Here is a 21841-nt window from a genome sequence, read left to right as displayed (position 1 = left end):
AACCTCTGTTTCCCCCCAATCTCCTCTCCTCATGTGTCTGTCATTCCCCTGTTTGTTTTGTTATGCCAAGTGCTTGGTATTGTTTTCTCGGGCCTGCCTCCAGACACCTCCCATTGCCACAGCCCTGATTGATGCACAGCTGCGGACAATCTGGCTCGTTACCCGGCAGTATATCAACCCTGATCTTGCAGGCCTGGGTTGTCAGTCCGTGTTGTCTTCTGCCTCGGTAGCCTCCGCCTCCGCCACCGTTCCGTAAATTGAACCCCATTGTCTATTCCCGGACTAATCTCTCTCCTCTCTGCTTCGGGTGTAGTGTACTGGTCGATCTGCCAACCTTCCGGTGTCGAGCCACGGGACATCACACCGTCGAGCTGCCTGCCATCCAGTGTCGAGCCACAGGACTCACACCGTCGATCTGCCTGCCCTCCGGTGTCGGACCACGGGCTCCACGCCTTCCTGTCCTCTACTCTGGCAAATAAAATCTGTTATACCGGACTCTGTCTCCTGTGGTCTTGCTATTGGGTCCTAATCGTGAACTCCCGTGACAGAGAGAGCGATGGGAACTTAAGTGTCCCCTGCCAAAACTTATGGAACCATGTTCTCTAACAAACAAACAGAACTTATGTCCATTAACATGTTATTTCTGTGTGAAATATCAAATCAAAAACTATTTTTGCTTAGAAATAGTGTAATATACATACTGTCAGTACTGCCAACATAGAAGTCCAATAGTCAGGACATCATGTTAGAAAAAAAAAAAAGGTAATCAACGAACTGAATGTGAAACATTCTGACATAGCGTAAGTTTTAATTTGACAGGAATCTCTAGTTGTGTAGCTGCAAATCTAAAATGAATAATCTGTTTATGTGAAGTCAAACTGAAACATCACAAACATAATGGGATTTTCTTTTTTATTGCATTTGTTGCATAATGACACAAACTTGGACAATTTCTATGCTCAATACTTAAGAAAACAGAAGTAACACAATTGTTAGTTTGTTTTTTGGTAAAAAGCACAGCAGGCCTCATCTCACAGGATGTACAAAACACAAATTAGATATCACATGCATCCCACAGAAGTGTCATTTGCATAGTATTGTGTTGCTATTAATATTCCACAGGAATCAACAAGAGGAAGTCCATAAAGAACTACATACACATGTTTGCATAGTGCACACATACTCTAACAGATAACTTACATATTAAGTGATAAATTAATTATTTGCCAAGACTATTAGACATTGTTTCATGAGAAAAAAACAGCATTTAATTACGGCGTTAACTACCACACTGAAATATATCATGTACTACAACAACGTATGGAGCTCTGTGAAATTATCCCAACAGCTGACAGTTAATGCTCAATGATACACATGACATCTCTTCCAACCACTGTCCTGCAATGTTCAGCCCATTTCAGCATCAAGGTTGAGCTAATTCCAGTCTCGACAACTCATCTTGAGCCTTGCAAACAATTGCAGTTTATCAATGTTGGCTGCAGCTGTCCACCTGTCTGAACTATTGATCAGTCCTCCAACAGTAAAGCCATACTTTTAAGAAATGCAAAAAAGTAAATAATCAGCTAGCTTTGACTAGAGTTCAGCCACCTAAATAGTGAGCTGTGGTCCGGTGCTAGCCATATTCTGAGGTGGGGGGCCCTGTCACTAGTTTACAGTAACCTGACAATGCCCCCAGGTCAATGTACAAGGAGCCCTTCCTCCTCATATGGCCGGAGTCCTCAGAGTACAGAGAAGAATCTGCAGAAAAAAAGACGTACATGCTTAAATGGTGCCAGTTTCTTAACATTAATTACTGGAATCAAATTAACTTCAGCACGTAGGTGCTTACCCTGTGTGGTGTCGTGGTGCTGGCTCTGCTGCCGTAGCATGGTGTGGGTGGCCTCCTCCAGGGCTGAATCAAGGCTCCAACAGCGCGGCTGATCCTCCCTGGGTGGGTTGATGGCCTCGTCCTTTAGCAGCTCGGACGCCGAGCTCCGCAGAGAAGGGTTCCTCTCCAGGGCTCGCTCCAGGAAGGAGCGCATGGCCAGGCTGCAGTCTTCCGCTATGTCCTCCAGAGGGGGGGCCAGTTTGTCGATCTGTAAAATGAGAGATAAGGCAAAATTGGCGTTAGGAAACTGCAGCATTAGAGAAAAAAAAAAAGTTATAACTCCTCCATATAACTCCTCCAGCAGCTGTGACTTGTCATTGTGAGCAGTATCTTGTAAAACAGGCTTGGTTGTGGTAAAAAGGAACAAGGCCTGCAGAAGCGACTTTACCACATAACATAACTTTTCCATGACAGCAGTTTCACGAGGAAGTGAGTAAATCAAAAGAGCTGATTAGCGTCTCAAAAACAAAAACAGGACTTCTTGAAAGCAAAGAACCCATGTAATGGAAAACCTTTAAAAGAAACAGAAGTAGTAACTGACTAAATGGGCCATAGGTCACACTCTGCAATCAGTCGCGTTAACCCTTTTTTATCTCATGAACAAGGTCATGGAAAAGTGTGTCACCTTTTCAAATGCTGCTAGATAAGAGATACTGTCTATCTCTCGGCATGTATGTGTGATATAATAGCTATGCTACCTGCTCTGAGCAGGTGTGATTCAAAAAAAAAAAAAAACAGACGGTCAGATAAAAGCTGAGGTGCAAAACTTGCTTTGAATATTTAGCGGTCGTGGTGAAGCAAAAGTAATAATTGGCCAGAGGGTGGGGTCGTAAAATAGGTTGTCAAAAAATCGCAAGTGCTTTGCTGTATAAAGAAATAGTTCAGTGCTTCTACTCTAGGATAAGTCTTCAAAGAAATACCTCAAATTACAGTCCTTGGTTTTAATAGTGCATGCACAATAAATGGCTGTATGAGCTTTCATGGCGATTTATCCAATAGTTGTTGACATTTCACTCTAAAACGTATTGGTGCAAATTGGTGGCGCTAGAGGATAAAGTCAGGAGGCTCCATCCTCTGGGAACCATGAATGTCAAGTTTTTTCAATCTTGACAAAAGTGAAGGACCAACCTACAAGCACACTGACACTAGCCTGGCTCATAAAAAAATGCACAGTACTTACGATGTAGAGGTAGGATGGGCAGTCAGATCGTGGGTATCTCTGGACCCATGGAGGGCTTCCAGTCTGCATGTGAATGATGGTGGTGCCCAGGCTGTAGATGTCTGTCTTGGTGTTATGACCGTGAGACAGAACCACCTCTGGACTCATATACATCTAAATGAAAGAAGGGTAACATACCATGAATGAGATATAACGGGGCTGCAGAAGACAGGAAAAGGTTCACCCACTTTTATTAGTTTCCCATTTAAATGAATGTACTGGTGCTGAACAACAAAGAGTAAACAACCTCTTGCAGTACAAGTTTTTTTTTCTTTCTGTTTCAACGAACAAGATAACCTTTAGACCCACGCTGTGTGTGTCAAGGTAAGGGCAGTGCAGAAGCGTGTTGGCCTTTGGAGTGTGAAAAGTAAACGCACTACCAGAGTTCATCTCTTTCTCTGCTGGAAATTCCAGCCTGCTCTCCCATGTTACTGTGAGCAGCCCAGTGTCTCTCTTATTATTACTCCTGGGTGTCTGCCCTGGGACTTTCCACAAGCCACGCCATGAGTGCAAACACCGATATAGACTGACACACAAATAGGTCAAAACATGGGAAAGCGAGGCAAATACACGATGGGAGAAAAAGCACGTGAGACGTCTCTTGGATTAATCCTAGAATTTCCAAAGTGCTGATTACATCTGTACTGAGAACCCCAAGCATAAGCAGACTATTGTTAGCATCAGAGTGCTCTCGCTGTTGTGCAACAACGCTTGCCAATCATTGACTTTCAATCATTTTGGAAAAGACAGGCAAGTGCTGATTAAAGACTCATTTCTTTAAATCCCTGGGGAGTCGTAGACTGAGTCATTACTTAAGAAGAGTGCTGCCTTTCTAGAAAAAACACACACTCAAGATAGAAACAGGAAAACAAGTTTCTTGGACCAAGCAACTACAAAAAAAAACAGAAGACATGTTGGATTTATGCATTCATTGTGGGTTTACAGTCGCAGCCTGTAAGACTTAGATCACATCTCTGGCTTATTTTCTTACCTCTGTTCCTCTCAGGTCTCTTGGAATGTATATATCCTCTGTCATCTGCACCGTCAGCCCAAAGTCCACCAACACTGCCTTGTCTGACATCAGAACAATGTTGCTGGCTAAAGAAAAAGCAGAAAAAAGAATAGTTACGTCACCGTCTGTTGTGTACAGTTTTCAGTGTTTATGCTTTGCTGTGCAGGATGGCATTTGAGGTAATAGTCAGAGGCTCTTCAAACACACTGAACTGGCTTGCACTGCGTTTGCGTTGGTTTCAACTTGGGAAAAAAGACCACTGAGACCTCCCAAGAAGAAGTCAAGCACGGCACAGGCTTTTAGCGAAGGCATTTCAAAGATAATTTGAGGGCAAGCCTTTTGTGAAAAGTCTCATCGGGGCACTTTAAAACCCTCACCAAGGTATAATTACATATTTTGATCGCAGGCAGGAAATACTAACAACCACGATGACATGTCAAGGGGCCAGGACAGACATCGTCGTAAGTCACTTGTCTTTCTGGACCCTGCATTCAACCCTGAGGGAGCACGGGAAGTTGGCTGGAATTCCCAGACGCCAAACAGCCTTTAGGCCATGAGGCAGCTGTGGAGAATGCTTTGATCCCAGCAGCGCCGCTGTGATTCAACCAACGTGAAAGTACCTCACATCGAACCTCAGTCCAGCCCCACCAACTGCCACCAGCATGTGTTCTTGTAATCCAAGTCATTAGCTACCAGACCTGGCCGCACTTACTGAAAACGTGTTCGTCATACCTACAGAAGAGGAGACTTGTGTAATACTCAAGTCTTAGTGTGTAAGATTGTAAGTGCAGGATCCCTGTGGTTGGTTTGGTTTGTGGCTGTTTCAACTGATTCACCTCCTCCCTGCTCGCCAATGATTATTCATGAGAACTGCAGCTTCACTTTGACGTAAAGAGGGTGAAAACTGACATTGCATAATTTCCTGGATCATGCGTATTAGCTTACTACAATGTCGCACAGCCATCAACAACACTCAACAAGTGAAAAACATTTTTGTTTTCTATGTCTCACGTTTGATGTCGTGGTGGATTACGTTGTGTGAGTGCAGGTACTCCAGGCCCCGAAGGACCTGCTTGGTCACCCAGATGATCTCAAACTCCCTCATGGGCCCACAGCTGTCCAGCTTCTCCAGGACCGAACCGCCCTCCCCGGCCTCCATGAACAGGTGGACGCTCTGGTCCCAGAGCACGGCGCCATAGAGCTCAGCGATGTTCTCGTGCCGGAACCGGGCCTGGAACTCCACGTCCGCCACTTTGAAGTGCTCCAAGGGGACCTGTGAGGATAATGAGGGGATGTAAATAAATGCATCATCACAATTCGCAGGAAATCTATTGTCACTCAGATACCAAGCACATAAACTGGTGCCAGTAAGCCTCGTCTGTGTACAATACACTGTGTCAACATAGCATTCTGATGATAACACCGGGCCGGGGAGGAAACTCCTCCTTCCTCAATTGTCAATATTTCCCAGGTAGGAAAGAGTAAACACATTGCTCACCCCCCTCATTCAAAGAGTGCAGTATCACATAGTTAAAAAAAAGAACAGAATGTGTTTCATCGATTTTGTTATGGATTTTACTTTGTCACAAACATCCAGAGGAGTCGTGGAAAGAAGTTCAATTTCCATTCTTGCGTTCATCTTGGCCCATTTTTTAAGTTTGTTAACAAAGAAAAAACCTGGTTCTTCTTTTTATTTGCGTTGTTCCTCTTTCCTTCCAAGGGATCACATACCAAACGTCATGCTGACATTAACATTCATCGCACAAACACAGGAGTAGAGTCTCTGTGAACAAACAGTTCTTGGCAGGTGAAATATTTGGCAACGAGGGCATGAGTTTCGAGAAGTCAGCTCAGGCTGGATTCCAGCTGTTGCTCGGCAGGACTCACCAGTTTGCAAGCCATTCTTTTCCTCGTGGTGGTGTCCTGAGCCAAGTAGACTTTCCCAAATGAGCCCTTGGGCACAAGGCCAGAGCCGTGGTTTTTGTAGGTCAACTTCCACGGAAACAGGAGGACGTCCAAGTCGATCTGGTAGCGGCCTTTTTTCACAGCCATGTCCTTCTGCAAAAAAAAGTCAGTTAGGAAACTGATCATATGAAAATATAAAAACAGTTAAAGACTAATGTTCATGCGCAAAAACATTCAGTTTTGTTCGCGAGACGCAGTCAAAAGACAAACAAACATCTTCTCACCTTGTTCATCAGGACGCCCATCTCCTCAGGCAGGTGCTGCAGGGCCGCCGCCTGCATGCTGGAGAGCAGGTTGACAAAGGAAAGCAGGTCTGCAACCGCCCCGTACCGAACACCACTAACCCCATCGACGTAGTCCTTCTGCGGACTCCCCGAGCCCACCGAGTCCCCCGCCTCCTCGTTCTCGTCCATCTCCTCCTGGGAGAGATCTTCCTCTTCAAAAGACAAGCCTCTTTCCTCCTCTTGCTCAAGCTGATACAGAGTCTCTGCAGCGTTGATGATGTCTTCTATATTCATGTGAGCCAACAGCAGTTCTACTCCATTGTCATATTTGTAATCCATCTTGATGCTTGACTTGTGCTGCTTGCCCTAAAATGAAACATCAGGAGGTCAGTTTATGGACATTTTCCTTTTTTCAAAGTTCCGACTGCAAGAGATCCTGTCAGTAAACAGTCGGTGAATAACTTAAAAAAAAAGCTCATCTGGAGCGCAGGATACACAGTGACACTTCACTGAAGCACTGCAGCTTTGAGTCAGCTGGCTGGACATACAGCTGGGAGGGGCATAAAAGATTGTTTTTCAAGCAAATGAGGGGAGTTTCACAGTAAAGCTGGGAAGCCCCTAGGAAAGCTTGGACACTGTTTTACAGCTAAACACCAGCTGCTTTTAATAATAAAGAAACATTTGCAATAAAAAAGCTCATTAAAAGTCGTTGGTCTGTGACTAAACACAAATTAGTCTACTGCATGCAAATCATACATCTGCGAAATACTTTTGGTTTTTAGAGACAGCCTACCAAAGCCTATGTTAAAATTTAACAAATAAGCCACTGAATTACCTTTCTATATCACAATTTAAAGGTGCAAATTCAGAATATATTCCTCCACAAAAAAAATATGACAGTAATATTTCGGGATGTTGTAGATGTTACAACCAATCTCTAAAAACATTTAGCTGCTATTTTTTATTTATTTCAACAGATTATACAGTTTATATTCTTCACATCAGATGATATAGAAAGCAAAAAAAGCACGCCGTACTTGCCGTAATATTTGAGTCAATAGCCAATAGTCAAAACTGCCGTCTATGCATCGTGCGGCTCCAGCGTCCAACACTGACTGACGGAGGGAGGGCGGTCTGACTGTGTTTAGAGGGAAGTAAACAGAGGAAGTGCAGTCGATTGACGCGTAGGTGGCGAACACTTTAATGTCAAGTGCCAGCGCTTTACACCCTTTAGGTTTCGTTTTCCCTTTCTTTTGTTTTCTCAGATGAAAAACAAATTTCACGTGGCATGACTGCTGAAACCCAGGGGATCACCTTCCACAGAACCGTGGGGTGTTTTCCTGTGGGAAGATGTGATTTGTTCTTTTTTGTCAAATCGAGTTTTAATAGAAGTCATAATGGAAATATGACATATTACAGCGATTAAGTCATTAGCCATAGAATAAAGATGTTATATATGCAGTATCTACCAAGGACACAGTAACAGTGACGTTATAAGCATTCATCGATCCATACCAAGTATCTATGATCCATATACTTATGTATTTCTCAAGATATATTATTATCGCCAAAATGTCTGATTTGGTACCTCTCAGTCGCCGTAGACAAAACCACGCGCATGCGCCTTTCTGCTTCTTTCGGAGCAGCAATGGCGTCCACCTTAGCGGTGTGCAGGTTACATATGAAAGGAAGGGGCAGCCTGTCGAAGTGCCTACAGAAGGTCGATACATTTCTTCACAGGACTATTGGAACAAATGTTGTTGCTGTGAAAGGTAAAGCAGTAGTTAGTTTATCAAGCTGTCAAATAAACAAAGTTAGCCTACTTGTTAGCTCTGTCTCCCGTAGAGTGAGTGTCATTCCAAACTTCGTTTGGCTTTTTGTGTGTTTTAAGCAGCCTTGGCTATGATCCAAAATGCGTAACTTACTTTATAAAAAACGAGAACATAACTATTTAGAGTCTCGGGAAAATTCGGCGTTGTTTTGTCCATCAAAGAGGCTTAGTTAAGTAAAGTCTTGAATGTGTAAAGTGATGGCTGTCACTTCAGATACGATTTTATTTTAATAGCTGCTGTTTTGTGGGTGATAACTATGCCGAATTGAAAAGCTGTTTCTAAGAGTTCATAAGACGTGCAATGTGACGTGGAGAACTTGTATATGTAATTTTTGGCATGCAGACATTTCCCTAACAGTGCCACATACTATAAAACAGTCCATTTCTGTATGGAGTTTGGCGTCGCGTTCTGGGTCCAATAAAGACCACACAAATGGAACTTAATTTAGCAGAGAGTGCTGCAAAGTTTGTCTGAAAACCACAGTATGCTAACTACAAAGGGTTGAACAATGACAATAAACAAAGGTCTTCCTTAAAGAAGAACTGAAAGTTATGTATTAGCCTAATTGTTGAATATTGTGCTTCTTTGTTGACAGAAGAAAGGGAAGGATGCAAATCTCTGTATGGTGTTCAGGCGGAGAGACAAGAACAGGCAGAGAGATCTGTTCTTATCAGCTGCCACTCCAGAACTAATGAGAATAATTTCCTCAAGTATTTATCAAGACATGGAGACATCAATAAATACTTCTTTTATGAAAGCTATGTAAGTGAATGACCAAGGTTCTCCAGTAAATAAGCATTGTTTTCCAACATGTTTTAAGATCTACACATGACAAACTTCTCTGTCGTGCTAGGATCCGATTGGATGGTGAAATTGTGTGTACTTGGTGTTATTTTCTAGGGCATGTATGCTGTGGTGGAATTTGCCAACCGGGAAAGTCTTGCATCATTATTAGAAGAGGCGGCCATCCCCAGCATCAGCCATGAGTCCATGGTGCCTTTTAAATCGAGACTGCTGTCGCTAAGGAACCTCGGCTCAGCGGACGCCCCAAACCAGCAATCAGGCAAACAGTGCCAGCCCCAAACCACCATCCCCATCAACGAGCTCATTCAGAGACTGTCCAGAGAGGAAAGTGTAAGTGTTTCACTCCCAGATTCACAGTTTACTCCTGGATTCAACTTTAGAAACAAACATATGTGTGAATCCATTTTAATAGATGTCATAAAGGTAATGTGTGCCTCAAGGATTGTGTTAATGGTGGCCGGTCTTCTCATTTCCCCTCAGATAGAACAACAGATAACCTCCCTAACAGATGTCTATCAGCTAACGGAGGAGAACGGCCGGCTACGTTTCCTCGTCTGCTCTCTGCTCAAGGACATCGCTGCTGCTTATTTCCCAGAATGCACCATCAACCCATTTGGCTCATCAGTGAACGGCTTTGGAAAGCTGGGCTGTGACCTGGACATGTTTCTGGATGTGGATGGCATTAGTGGGAGAAATGCCAAGATGGTAATAATGGGAGTTTGGGGTTCGTCCTTTAGAATAAATAAGGTTAACTTGTAATAAACCAAAGCCATCACCTGACGGAGTGATTTCATTAATATTTCCCGACATATTTCAGTTAACAAATTACAAAGTTTTTTGCTACTTTACAAATTTAAGGCACCTCTTTCCACATGCAACAGCTGTGCCTTTCCAAAAAAAAGTGAAACGGCTACCAGCTGCTGTGGCCACAGTTAATTGCAGCAAACTGAGTTTTGTGAGAGCTGAGTTCTGTGGAGTGAAACTGAAACAGCTGTGAATGGCAAAGACCAAAAAACCAAACCGACCAACCAAAGAATTCTACAGACATACGTTGCTGCTTCGCATCAAAGCTTGTCTTTGAAATTCTGTGAAGATTTTACTTTGAAAGTCGACAAACATTATCTCGGTAAAAGCTTTGCATGGATTCAGTTACTGATGCCTGGAATCGCATAGTTATACATTAGCAGAGCTATACGTTTGAAAAGTATCAAGTTTGTATTTTATGAAGAATGTGGTTCGTATAAGAAATCAAACCATTCAGAATTGTTGTTCTGAGTATTTTCCCTCCTTGTTATTAAGCTCACATACAGTAAAAGAAGAGCGTTTATTAATTTAAAACCGTTTTAAGAAATATTTTGCAAGCATATCCATTAATATATAATTCTGTGGATATATTTCACATGCATTATAATGCAGTAGTTGTATGCAGCAATAAGTCTTTATTAATGAATTTGCGAACAACTATGACCCCTCTTATGGGCACCCATAAGTGGAGGCTGGTGTAAATGAGAATATATTAAAACCCTGTGGTAGTAACATAAGCTATGTCTTCATAGGGTAAGTTATAATTGTTGACAAACTAATCTCTTCATAAACCACGTTATTGGAAGCCATTTAATACATGTTTGTATGCCGTTTTTAAAGGCTAAATAAGGTTTGTAAACAGGTTTAAATAATGCTGCTTCCTTGCATAATGAAAACTCGTATTGTGAGCCGTGAATGGAGAAACACTTATTTCTGATGGGTGTTACACTGTCAGTGTGTGATTTTTAACAAAAAGTTGCGTTTGTGTTGTATTTTTTCATTCCATGATGGGATCTTTAGGCAGCACAATATAGTGCAGTGGAAACCTAAATAACATGTTAAATGTGGTGATGTAGGTACTAACTATCTCCAAACTCTCTGTGTGCAGCCAAAATCAGGTTTGTGGCTGGAGTACCAAATGAAGAGGGCCAGCTCGGAGCGGGCCGTCACCCAGAGCCTCCTGTCCGTCATCGGGGACTGCGTGGACCAGTTTGGTCCTGGTTGCGTCGGGGTGCAGAAGATTCTCAACGCACGATGCCCCCTGGTCCGTTTCGCCCACCAGCCCTCTGGTTTTCAGTGTGACCTCACAGCCAACAATAGGTATTCAGTCTGTGCACATATATTGTAAGACGATTGCCAGTTATTTTCCATACATAAAAACTGTGTGAAACTTATATATTTGTTTTGTCATGGCCCTGGTGTTGCAGTGGTTTAAAAAAAAAAAAGAAGGGTCAGTTTCACAAAATCGAAGGGTCATGTCTCGAAATTGAGTTGGTCATGGGCCGCTTCACAGAAACTGATAGTTTTATGTCATCCTGAATATTGTTTTAGCCACACTGGCGTTTCAAAAGCCCCTAACTTTGGCAGGAAGTGCATCTCTGCCACAGTGAAACTGAACAGGAGGGCCAAAAGAGGGGGCTTGTTTGTGTTTCACCTCTTCCCTCCTAAACATGTAACACACTGTGGTCTCTGCCGATGGTAACACAAAAACACGCACACACCTGCTAACGTACAGAAAACCACTCTGCAGTTTCTAAGGAAATGGAGTTGAACCGCCGGCTGTGGGTGGATGTGAGGGGGACTTTTCTCAAACTGTGCTCTGAGATCTTTGAAGTGCAGCACTTTCCTCTCTGAGGGGTGTGTGTGTGTGTGTGTGTGTGTGTGTGTGTGTGTGTGTGTGTGTGTGTGTGTGTGTGTGTGTGTGTGTGTGTGTGTGTGTGTGTGTGTGTGTGTGTGTGTGTGTGTGTGTGTGTGTGTGTGTGTGTGTGTGTGTGTGTGTGTGTGTGTGTTTGTGTTTTTAAGAGAACTAACAGCATTGCGACTGAGGCAGTCACTGTGACAAGCTGAAGGCTGCTCTCTAGTGGTGGCTGTGTTAGGATTTTAGTTTCACTGACCCTTCACATTCAACATAGTACAGTATTCTGTTTTCGGAACTCGAGAGGCTGTGACGTATTTGGATCAAAAACAGATGTTGAAATTATGCTAAATATGTGCACAAATACAGACACTTGAGGGCATGAAGTACACTAAAAGGCTGAGACTGACATCAAGAGGTTTATACTGAGGCTTTCTGAGAAATATCTACTGTACAAAACAATACTCTGGTGCCTACACTCTTGGTAAAGAGCATTGAAAATAGGATCCTCTTACATGATAACATATTTAACACAAACAATTAACATAACAAGGATAGATGTGCTAAAACACGCAATAATCTGAAGGTAGCAGCATGTCCTATTTGGTAGGATTTCTATGCAGTTATTAATTGTAAGTCATTTTGGATAATTGAGCAAGCTAACGATGCAAACATGTTTCAATATTCACCCAGTGAAGTGTACTACTTGCTGTTGTATTGGAAGTCTCCACTCTCCTATATTGAGATGAAGAGCCACAACAAAGCCCGACATGCAGCTTGACAGGAGTATTGATTCTGTACGTTCTCCACAGGGTGGCGATGAAGAGCACCGAGCTGCTCTACCTGTACGGAGAGCTGGACCCGCGCGTGCGTCATCTGGTGTTCACCGTGCGCTGTTGGGCCCGAGCTCACGGCATCACCAGCAGCATCCCCGGGGCCTGGATCACTAACTTCTCCCTCACCGTCATGGTGCTGTTCTTCCTGCAGAGGAGGAGCCCTCCCATCATCCCCACGCTGGACCACCTCAGGGACCTTGCAGGTACCAACCAGCACCGCCTCTCACTCAGTAGATATTACGTCACTTTAATTTACCCTCGAGTTTCATTTGTTATTTTTGAGGATCAAGCTTTTTGTTTGGCTTTTTCTAGACACAAATGTAAAGAACATTAGAAAAATGTACCCAAAAGAGAAGAAACTGCTGTGTTCTGCAATAGACACAATACGCAATATTCACCTTATCAACTATAGAAGTCTATACATTAGAAAGCATGTCAAGAAACAATTCTGTTCTATATTAAGTAATTCCAAAGAGTCATCAGTCACAATCAATACCTCAGTAAAATATTTTAGAGTTAATAAGGAAGACATGTGTAAAATTGAACTAATTCAAAGTCACACAGCGGGGAGGAGATGAGTTTGATAAAAGGATTTCTTGGGGTTAAATACATTTTATATAAGAGTTTGAATTTATTAGGACTGCGTCATGATTATTTTCATTCATTGATTGATTAATCTGATAATAATTGTCAAAAAATGGCTGAGTACAATTTCCCAAAAGCTCTTTTGTCTATCCAAACAGCCCAAACCCTCTAAATATTGTTAACCTTGAGAACAGACAAAGAACAATCTTTACACTTAAGAAGCTTGGTGAGAGAATGTTTGCCTTATGCTGCCAGCCATCAACAGATCATTGCCACTGTCTAATTTTGCTGAGAATAAATAGGCGACACACACCAGCTCTCTAGATCAAGGGTTCTTAACCTTTTTGACCTCGGGGCCCAACTTTTCAAGTACAAAGTGTCCCGGGGCCCATTCAAATATTAACACTATTAGTTTAACTAATTGATCTCACTCTTGGTTTGATTTGTATTCAATAACTATATTGTTACCTGTTCAACTCCACCCCTATTTTGGCGCAAAACCGCCTAAAATGACATACCCAAATTAAAATGGCTGTAGTTTCTGAACCACTCTGACTATATGCATCAAAAGTGTCAGAAAACCTGTAGGTCATACAGAAACGGAGCAGTGGGCCTTTGGAGTCAAGATTTTTGTCCGCATAAAATAAAAAAGTATCTTTCAGTATAAATAACGGCCTGTGGCTGTATCTGTACAGGTACATGACAGTATAGGGCTGTAACTACACTATCAGTGAACAACTGCCTCAAATTTGAAGAATATTGGACAAAGTATGACCATTCTACAGTGTTTCTTCCATGAAGAGGTCCAGGCGGAGCTCTAAAAGGATATTTGGAGACCCAAATGGACACATGGTAACCAAATGATATTCTCACACACTAAAGGTGTTTCTCCCTTTTATATTTTATTATTTTCCTTTTATTTTTAGCCTTTGCAAATTGCAAAACAGATGTATATATGGTCGAAGACGTGGTGTGTGAGTAGAGGACTTGCTGTACGTAATGGCTGCGACCGAGCGCACGATCGAGTATGCGGATAGCTCAGTTATGCAAGGTTATACGTTGGTTGACGGCTTATAGAAGAGGAAGATAAGGTTTGTACTTTAAGTACTAGCGTTTTCTGAAGCCACTAGCTCCATGGTGGGATACCAAACACGGCCAAGTTTTGTGACGTAGTTTGCGCAAGCAAGCCGTAGGAAGGGGAGGGGATCGAGGACGCCGGTGTCCTGCAGGCAAACAGGCAAAACCCTTGTCAAATAAATGAGATGATACAATGTGATGATCACAAAGACATTTATTTATCATGTGTATGTAAACCTGCATACACAACAAGAAGCCCATCAGGCTTTCCCACGAGCATTGGATGTTTCGTCGCTAGGTGTCGCTTTATTTTTGAAGGCTTCAGTGCTTCGTTTGATAGCATTAGCCCACATTCCACACACTGAGCCCTCGGCTCTGCCTCGTTGCCTCCGTTCACAAAGCCGTACTTAAGAAAGTCAGGATTGTACTTGCGCACACATGTAGACTTTTGGGGGGGGGGGGGGGGGGTTGTATGGCACGACTGTCGTCTTCATTTTTTCTTTTTAAAAACTTATCCATAACTTTCGCTACAGGCTAGCGGCTAGCTGAGTGTCTTCTTCTGCTTATTGGAGCTTGTTAAACAACTGACTGACGCATTACCGCCACCAGGTGGTGGGAAGCTATATTGTAACTGAGCGTCTCATGGATAACAGTAATATCTCTGGTGTCTTCAATTGATAACCTATGCGGTCCCGCGGCCCTCGCGGCCCACAGGTGCAAAACTGAAAGTTTTTTGCGGCCCTCTAGGTGGCGCTCGATTGGGCCGCGGCCCCATGGTTAAGAATCACTGCTCTAGATGGCTGTTTGTTTTCTTCCGGCGGCGTGACGAATCAGGGAAGCACACGTCGTGATGGCTAAGACCCAATCAAGTAGCGAACGCAGGTGTCTACGTCATCGTTTTTCAAAGGTCTACGTTTCCGCCCGTCCACACGAAGAGGCAACCCTGGGATTTCCAAACTAACACGGCGTCGGTAGTGTTTCTAAACCCGTTAGTTTTTGGGGGCTTAAAACTCCGGAGTAATGTGGACGCTTGGCGTAAGCGTACCAAAAGATATGCCTTTTAAAATGGAAACGTAGTGTGGATGTATCCTAATTCCACTGCAGTTCCTCCATTTCTCCCCCACTCTGTCACCGTGGCTGCCTGATAATTGCCTTCCAAAAGCAATCTACCGCCCCACCCCCCAACCTCCACCCGTCTCCCCCGCCTCCTTGGCCCCGTTCAGCGCAGACTCTATCACAGAAAGTGCTTACGGGACAATAACAGGCCCATCACTCTGGGAAGGTCGATGACCCCGCCTCCTCCAGACACGCAGGCAGCTATTTAAACAGTGGCGTAGCAAGCAGACACACACCACCACACCACCACCAGCCTCATCGCGACGAAGGAGACTGGTAACAAGGGCATTGCTTGAGAAGCAAACCAGCCAAGCAAGGACATGATTCCAGGGCCCTCTTTTTTTCCTTTTCTTTGACCACCTTCATGCACCTGCTCTCTCTCTCCTTGCCCTCGTGTATTTCTGTCTCCTCTCCGTGAACGCACCCACACCATCCATCTGTGTCTTGTTTATGGCCATCATAGGCGCGTAGCGGCAGTCATTTACCTTGTATTTCTGCTCCCATCCCACAAGGTCCCGGGGACAAGAGCGTGATTGAGGGGAACGACTGCACGTTCGTCAGCGACTTCAGCAAGATCCAGCTCCTGAGCAACACGGAAAGCCTGGGTGAGCACGAGAGCGTAGAAACGAGGCCGTAGGGCTGCAGTTCAGTTTAACCGATACCGGCCTTTCTGTTAGCCGCTAACTTGACTTTTTTTGTTTTGTCCTAGAGAAACTGCTGTGTGAATTCTTTGAGTTCTACTCCACCTTTGCATTCAACAGGATGTCCATAAGTATCCGAAAGGTATGTGTGTTTATTCACATATTAAGTCCCATGTAACCCAAGAATGTGCCCTATCATGACAATTTACATTTTCTTTAGATTCTTTAGCTTATCCTATAGCCGCTTTTTCATAATGTTAATTTAAAATCAATGTGGAATGGTGTCAATAGTGTCCTTTTCAGCAGGCAGCTGTTTTCAGTGGAGAAAAGTGTAAAACCCACTGTACACTACCAGCTCAGGACCAACCATCAAACGACATAGTTAGAAACTAGCTGATGAACGTAGCACAGCATTAAGCAGCTAAAGGGATGGATATTTTTCTCAGCAGTTGGTAGAGACCAAAACGGAGCTAGATCAGAGTCAGTATTTGACACAAACAGGACTCCAAATGAATGATACTATTCATCTGTAAATGCTGGATGTGTAAATAAGCAACCGTCTGCCTAATCAACTTAAAGGGTGATGATAAGTCAACATTGTGTTCAGTTAGTAGTTGATGCCCACATTTAAGCCCCCTTTAAGACATTTTTTATTTTATTTAATTCATTCAACCAGGCGTGTTATTAAGAACAAATTCTTATTTACAATGGTGGCCTGGCAAAAAGCGTCTTGAAGGAAAGCGATAGGGGCTTAAAGAAGTCAAATCAAAAGTTTAAAAGACAAAAGCACATCCAAACATTTTTAACTCGCCCATTACCGGCATGCTGTCACAACAAGTATTACACGAAGTGATCTAGACTCGCACAGTGCTTCTTTTTACATTCAATGTTACATGTCTGTCTCATGTCTGAATGAATGCCCAAGATACTTTTGCATAAAAAGAAATCTAGAGAAATCTTAAACATCTTGCTAGGTCAGAACTTGTATCATTTCTGTAATACTTTTAAACTCAGTACAAGTCTGAATTGAATGCTGTCAGATTAACACAAAGGCTACAGCAGCACATGATCAGATGGTTAAATATGCTTGGAGAGAAACTAAACGCACGTCATGTTCACCTTATTAAGTGAACTGTGGTAAACGTATCTCATAATCATTATCTCTTATGCAGAGGAGTAATGTTGTATCGAACTTATTGCTCATATGCTGCTACTCTGGACTTTTTGTTAGCAAAGGTCTTAACCATTGAGGAACCGATCGGCAGGGTATTGCCTGTTAAAGAATGAATGACTCTGCGCCAAATGTGCCAAAACCCCCATATTTTCATTCATGCACACTTCCTTTCGTACAACAGGTGCCAAATATCACGCAAGCACTGTGGCTCGTTCCTTTAATGTCCTCTGATGTCTGAGTGAGGCTGTAAGCAACATTAATGTAAAAGTCACCGATGTCTGAATGACAAGAAGACTGTTAACAGTGTGCTATGTCTGAAAAGGGCTTTCGTCTCTTTCTTGTGGACTTTGCAGCTGGGCACGAGCCGCCGCTGCTGTTGTGACTGAAACAGTTTCATGCCATTGTGAAATGATGTCAATGTTACTGTGTTTGTCCATGGACCTTTCTTTAAGATAACAAATTCAAGGGATCCTGTTTGCGTATGTTATGTGTTCATACAAAAAAAGTTAACATTTGCCATAAACTGTATTTACTCTCAAACACCTTTTTAATGGTAACCGCCTCAAAAATTCAGTACCAGTCAGTCTCTACTCACAAACTGGTCCATAAAACCTTAATTTTACTTGAAAATCAAACTGTTGCATCACTGAGAAATCATAGTGTGAATAAAAATGTATTCAGAAAGAACTTCAGCACTCAAGGGAGCCCCCAGTTCAACCTCCTTTCAACATTTCCTCCTGGCCTCAGAGCGGAGCTCCAGCAGAGAAATCTGTTGGTAATAAAGGCAGTGTTTGGTGGATGCCCCCCCCCCCCCCCCCCCCCCCCACACACACACACACACACACACACACACACACACACACAGAGATGACAGCTGTCCTTGTCATATGTGATTGATGGCAGGCCCACAGGGCCCCGGCACCCTTGAGCTGCGATCCCAATTAGGAGCTTCATCAGGCTGAGTGTAAACAAACGCATATTTATTCCATTTAGACCCAGTATGATGTTGCCTGCGTAATACTTAACTGAAAGAGCGTCCACAGTGGAACTTTGGAGCTTTTATAAATGAAATGGAGAGGAAAGATCATGCCAAAACGGTTGGAATTTGTCATACTGTGTCTGAAAGGTAATACCAGGGCTATTCTTTCCTCTCTAGTCTGTACAGGATTGTTAATTAACATACCTTTTTAAAAATATGTGATATTAAATAATATCCTATTTACCACCGATTACTTTTGCCCCTAGACAATTAAGTTGATAAAGTAGGTGTTTGTCCTTTGGTGCCACATTATATGAGATGCAGGGGCTTTGCTCGTGCTTGGAGTTTAATGAATTGATGTCTCTGGGAAAGAGAGACCCTGCAGCTTAATATATGAGACTAATATCAAGTATGACACGGCAGAGGAAGCCTGCAGGTAGACTCTGGCCGTGACCCGTACCTATAGGCTTTCACCAGTGGTGCAACAGCCATAAATCTGCTTTACGGTGCTACAATTCTCCGGTTCGCTCCCCTCCTCTGACTGATGGCTTTATGTTGCTATCTTCTGTCCCTTCCACCTCCCCACCACAGCTCCATCCCTTTATCCTTCCAGCCCCTTTACTGTCAGGCTGGATACGGCATGCAACCTCCACAGGAGGTTCTTGACTTCTCTCTGACACACACATTGATGGTTTATCTGATTGCCATGACTGCTTGACAGCGGTACAGATCATATACGCTTCCGTTGCGAATGCATTCAGTGTGCATAGCAGGTTTCCATAGCAGTCTTGCTCATTCCTGGCATTTTTTAGTTCCCCTTTCTGAATTATTCTGTTTTTCACAACTCAAGTCAAAATGTCTTCCAGAGCCATGTCCACGTGTTTGCCTCTCCCATCTGCTTGCCTGCTGAGAGGTTTTCCAGTCAGCTATAAGTTCCCCCAGATACAAAAAACCATGACCAACAAGATAGATGGACCGTAACATACAGTCCATACAGGACTGAGCTCATGGCTGCTGCTTACGAATGTGTTTTCATCTACTGTCCCATTCTCCTCTCTCCAGGGCAAAGAGCAGAACAAGCCAGAGGTAGCCCCGCTGCACATCCAGAACCCGTTCGAAACGTCCCTGAACATCAGCAAGAACGTCAATGCCACTCAGCTAGACCGCTTTGTGGCGTTGTGCCAGGAGAGCTCCTGGCTGCTCCAGCAGAGTGACGCCAACACGCCCAGAGGTGGTAATGCGGAAAAGGCTCCCACACCTTGGGGACTCGCTACCCTGCTCATGCCCTCGCAAGTTGCGGGGATCAAAGGTCGCAAGAAAAGGAGACGGGAGCCGGCCAGTGAGAGGATCAAGAGCTTGCTGGAATCCTTGAAGAATACCAATCAGCATAAGAAAAGCTAAGACAGCAGCTCCATCCTCTTACTGGCACTTTAACTCATGCATTTGTGGACACCTCCTGGTGTTATGGTGGTGCCTCACTGAGGAGGCGAGGAGCAGCTTCTGCAGTTAAATTCATCTGCTGGACTGTAGTTCCAAACATGGACACTGGGGGGCGTTACTGAGGCCTGTGTGTGCATGTTTGGGACCTGGAGTAAGGGAGTGATTGCTGTGTACTTTACTGTAGACTTGCCTACTCTGTTGTAATTAAAGCCACTCCTAAAGAGTCCTTCCAGTGGCTCTTTAAGAGCTAAGACTGCAGATTCACATGTTAATTGGATTCAAAATATGTTGTGCATGGATGTTATGATTTATACTGATCACTAACATTTGTTTACACCTCAAACTAAATCACTGTGGGTATATTTATTTTTATTAATTTAAAAATACAGATGGAATAATCAAGCTTTTATTGCAAACTGAAAACACTGGGTTTGTTTGTCATGGCCCTCCAGAACTGACAAAATGCAGTAAAAGGGCATCAGAAATATAACTGAACACATCAATACTGTTAGTTAAAAGGAGTGGAGAAAGAGCAATTGCACTTCTTTTCCCTCCAGTTAGTTGAAAGAGAAAAGCTTTTATTGTTACTGGTGTGTAACATCATGGAGCAAGTAGAGGACTGCGCTGCAAGTTAGCTAACCTAAAAACACTGGTAGCTAAGCACACTGAGCACCAGCCCTTTCACCTATAGCTACTTAGCTGAAGCTAACTTGTGATTGGGTTATTAAAATAACCCGCACTGGTTGGTAATGTTTTACAATTAAGTTGGCTTCAGCTAGATACATTAGCTAGTTGAAAAGGCTGGTTCTCAGAGGGTTAAGCTAACTCAGCTAGCCACGTAGTCTGATGCTCTATTTGTTTTTGCACTGCATTTAAACTGTTTTGTATTGTTAATGTACTTACTATTTATTTTTGACTCTTCTGATGACACTTTACTGCCTTTTATCTGTTACAAAGAACACTCTAACATCCTCCTCAAGTGTTGCATCTGGATTTCAATTTTTAGCAGCAAATGATCTAAAACGGTGACATAATGGTGCTAGCGTGGTTAAAATTATATGGAAGCAGACAGCCCATTAACTTGGTCACCTATTTCACTGGAACCAAAGTCAGCCAGCTTTGTGGCAAAGTCTGTTGAGTCGATTGACCCCTCTGACAACCCACTGATTGATATGTCATGTTAAATATGTGAAAAGAGACTCTTGATTCAGTTTCCAGCATAGAATCACATTGCTTGAAATGTGGCTGAACCAAAAGGTCAGTCACATACTTCATTTTTTTTAAACTTTTTTTTCCCAAAGTTACATAAGCCAAGTGTATGTATGGGCCTGTGAAATAGTGGAAAGAGAGGAGACCTTAGGGGTGCATGTGTTAAGAGTGCATCTACAGGTTCACATCCTATGAGTGTGCCTGTGTGTGTTTGTATATGAGTGTTTCAGGCCCATGGGACAGTGTTTGAGGAGCAGGGAGTGTGCAGCCCACAGCTGTTTTTCCGCTCATTTCTGTGGGAGGTCGGGGGGGTGAGAGGATAGACTTTTAACTACCTCCCCTCTTACCGCCCGTCCACCTTTTGCCACGGGGGCACCACACGGATGGGAGGAAAAGAGCGAGGCAGAAGAAAGCCCATCGCCGCTTCGCAACCCTCTGGTTTTGAACTTCACTCCCTGTCCCTGCCTCCTCTGTTCTATCTTACTCTTTCTTTTTTTCCTTCGTCAAATTCAACGTGCCTCTCTTTCTAGCTCAGTCATCTCTTTCCTCTCAGAGTGGCAGCACTCTTTGAGGTTTGCGGAGTTTGTTTATTTCCATGAGTGATTCAATTCTGAGTGACGGATCTGCTCTGGTCGAGCAACAGAGTGGTTAAGAGACGTGGCGGCTGGAGATGCATCGGGTGGGGAAATCTACACCTCAGGAGGGTTCGATGAAAAGGGATTGCTGGGTATTTTAGGGTTCATTTGAAGGAGCCAGATGTCACCGCCTTAGATTTCTGATTTGTATTTGGTGGTTTAAAATGTGCTGTACTGTTTGTTTTTTTTAAATAATTTACAGACCCCTCTTTAATGGCACACTCCATTTATTGAACAGTTTATGGGGTAATTACAGGGATAGATAGAAACTGTGGCCACTTGCCGAAAGGTTGCCACAGTTCAATGTCAAGATTAATCATATTTCTTTTCTAAGTCATTTTAACCATTGCAGGGGCAAGGTTTTATGTGACCGACTTCCGGTGATGGAGCACATAAGTCTGCAAAGGGACCAAGGTTGTGTTTGGCTAACCTGCCCAGCAGTGACCTTCCTCAGAGGTGTTTGCAGGCGGCACACCGTGGGCTCTGATTTATTAGGAAAACTGGCGAAAATTCGAAGATGGATTGGCCCCCTCTCAGGAAGTCCAG

At 43.4% G+C, this 21841-nt stretch overlaps 2 protein-coding genes across 4 annotated transcripts; one reads left to right on the top strand and one right to left on the bottom strand.

Annotated features, from left to right (window-relative positions):
* Positions 1-895: 895 nt before the first annotated feature.
* On the bottom strand, positions 896-7496 carry map3k8 (mitogen-activated protein kinase kinase kinase 8). 2 transcript variants are annotated; one of them, XM_076086791.1, is made up of 8 exons: positions 7346-7496; positions 6309-6674; positions 6007-6177; positions 5131-5392; positions 4099-4205; positions 3069-3221; positions 1850-2096; positions 896-1758 (listed from the first exon to the last, which is right to left on the bottom strand). In XM_076086791.1, the coding sequence occupies exons 2-8, from the start codon at positions 6645-6647 to the stop codon at positions 1634-1636; spliced, it is 1404 nt and encodes a 467-aa protein (XP_075942906.1). In that variant the 5' UTR covers positions 6648-6674; positions 7346-7496; the 3' UTR covers positions 896-1633. The 2 variants fall into 2 exon arrangements, with proteins under 2 accessions (XP_075942906.1, XP_075942886.1); XM_076086771.1 differs by having other exon boundaries at positions 7350-7496.
* Positions 7497-7911: 415 nt separating this feature from the next.
* mtpap (mitochondrial poly(A) polymerase) lies at positions 7912-21504 on the top strand. Of its 2 annotated transcripts, none has more exons than XM_076086750.1 (9): positions 7912-8080; positions 8736-8902; positions 9041-9274; positions 9425-9649; positions 10857-11068; positions 12416-12642; positions 15730-15822; positions 15927-16000; positions 19074-21504. In XM_076086750.1, exons 1-9 carry the CDS (start codon positions 7927-7929, stop codon positions 19410-19412), a joined length of 1725 nt encoding a protein of 574 aa, XP_075942865.1. In that variant the 5' UTR covers positions 7912-7926; the 3' UTR covers positions 19413-21504. The 2 variants fall into 2 exon arrangements, with proteins under 2 accessions (XP_075942865.1, XP_075942873.1); XM_076086758.1 differs by having other exon boundaries at positions 7934-8080; positions 8739-8902.
* Positions 21505-21841: the final 337 nt, after the last annotated feature.

The sequence above is a fragment of the Anarhichas minor genome, unplaced genomic scaffold (assembly GCF_050575085.1).
Source record: "Anarhichas minor isolate MPS153535 unplaced genomic scaffold, ASM5057508v1 ptg000001l, whole genome shotgun sequence".
Lineage (NCBI taxonomy): Eukaryota > Metazoa > Chordata > Actinopteri > Perciformes > Anarhichadidae > Anarhichas > Anarhichas minor.
The sequence above is the reverse complement of the archived record's forward strand: the minus strand, read 5'-3'. Positions and strand labels throughout refer to the sequence as shown.

Coding starts and splice junctions, on each gene's coding strand:
- map3k8 (XM_076086791.1), bottom strand. CDS start 6,647: ATGGATTACAAATATGACAATGGAGTAGAACTGCTGTTGGCTCACATG. Junction 6,178..6,308: donor TGGGCGTCCTGATGAACAAG/GTGAGAAGATGT, acceptor TTTTTTTTGCAG/AAGGACATGGCTGTGAAAAA. Junction 1,759..1,849: donor GCACCACGACACCACACAGG/GTAAGCACCTAC, acceptor TTTTTTCTGCAG/ATTCTTCTCTGTACTCTGAG.
- mtpap (XM_076086750.1), top strand. CDS start 7,927: ATGCGCCTTTCTGCTTCTTTCGGAGCAGCAATGGCGTCCACCTTAGCG. Junction 8,081..8,735: donor AAATGTTGTTGCTGTGAAAG/GTAAAGCAGTAG, acceptor CTTTGTTGACAG/AAGAAAGGGAAGGATGCAAA. Junction 15,823..15,926: donor GAGCAACACGGAAAGCCTGG/GTGAGCACGAGA, acceptor GTTTTGTCCTAG/AGAAACTGCTGTGTGAATTC.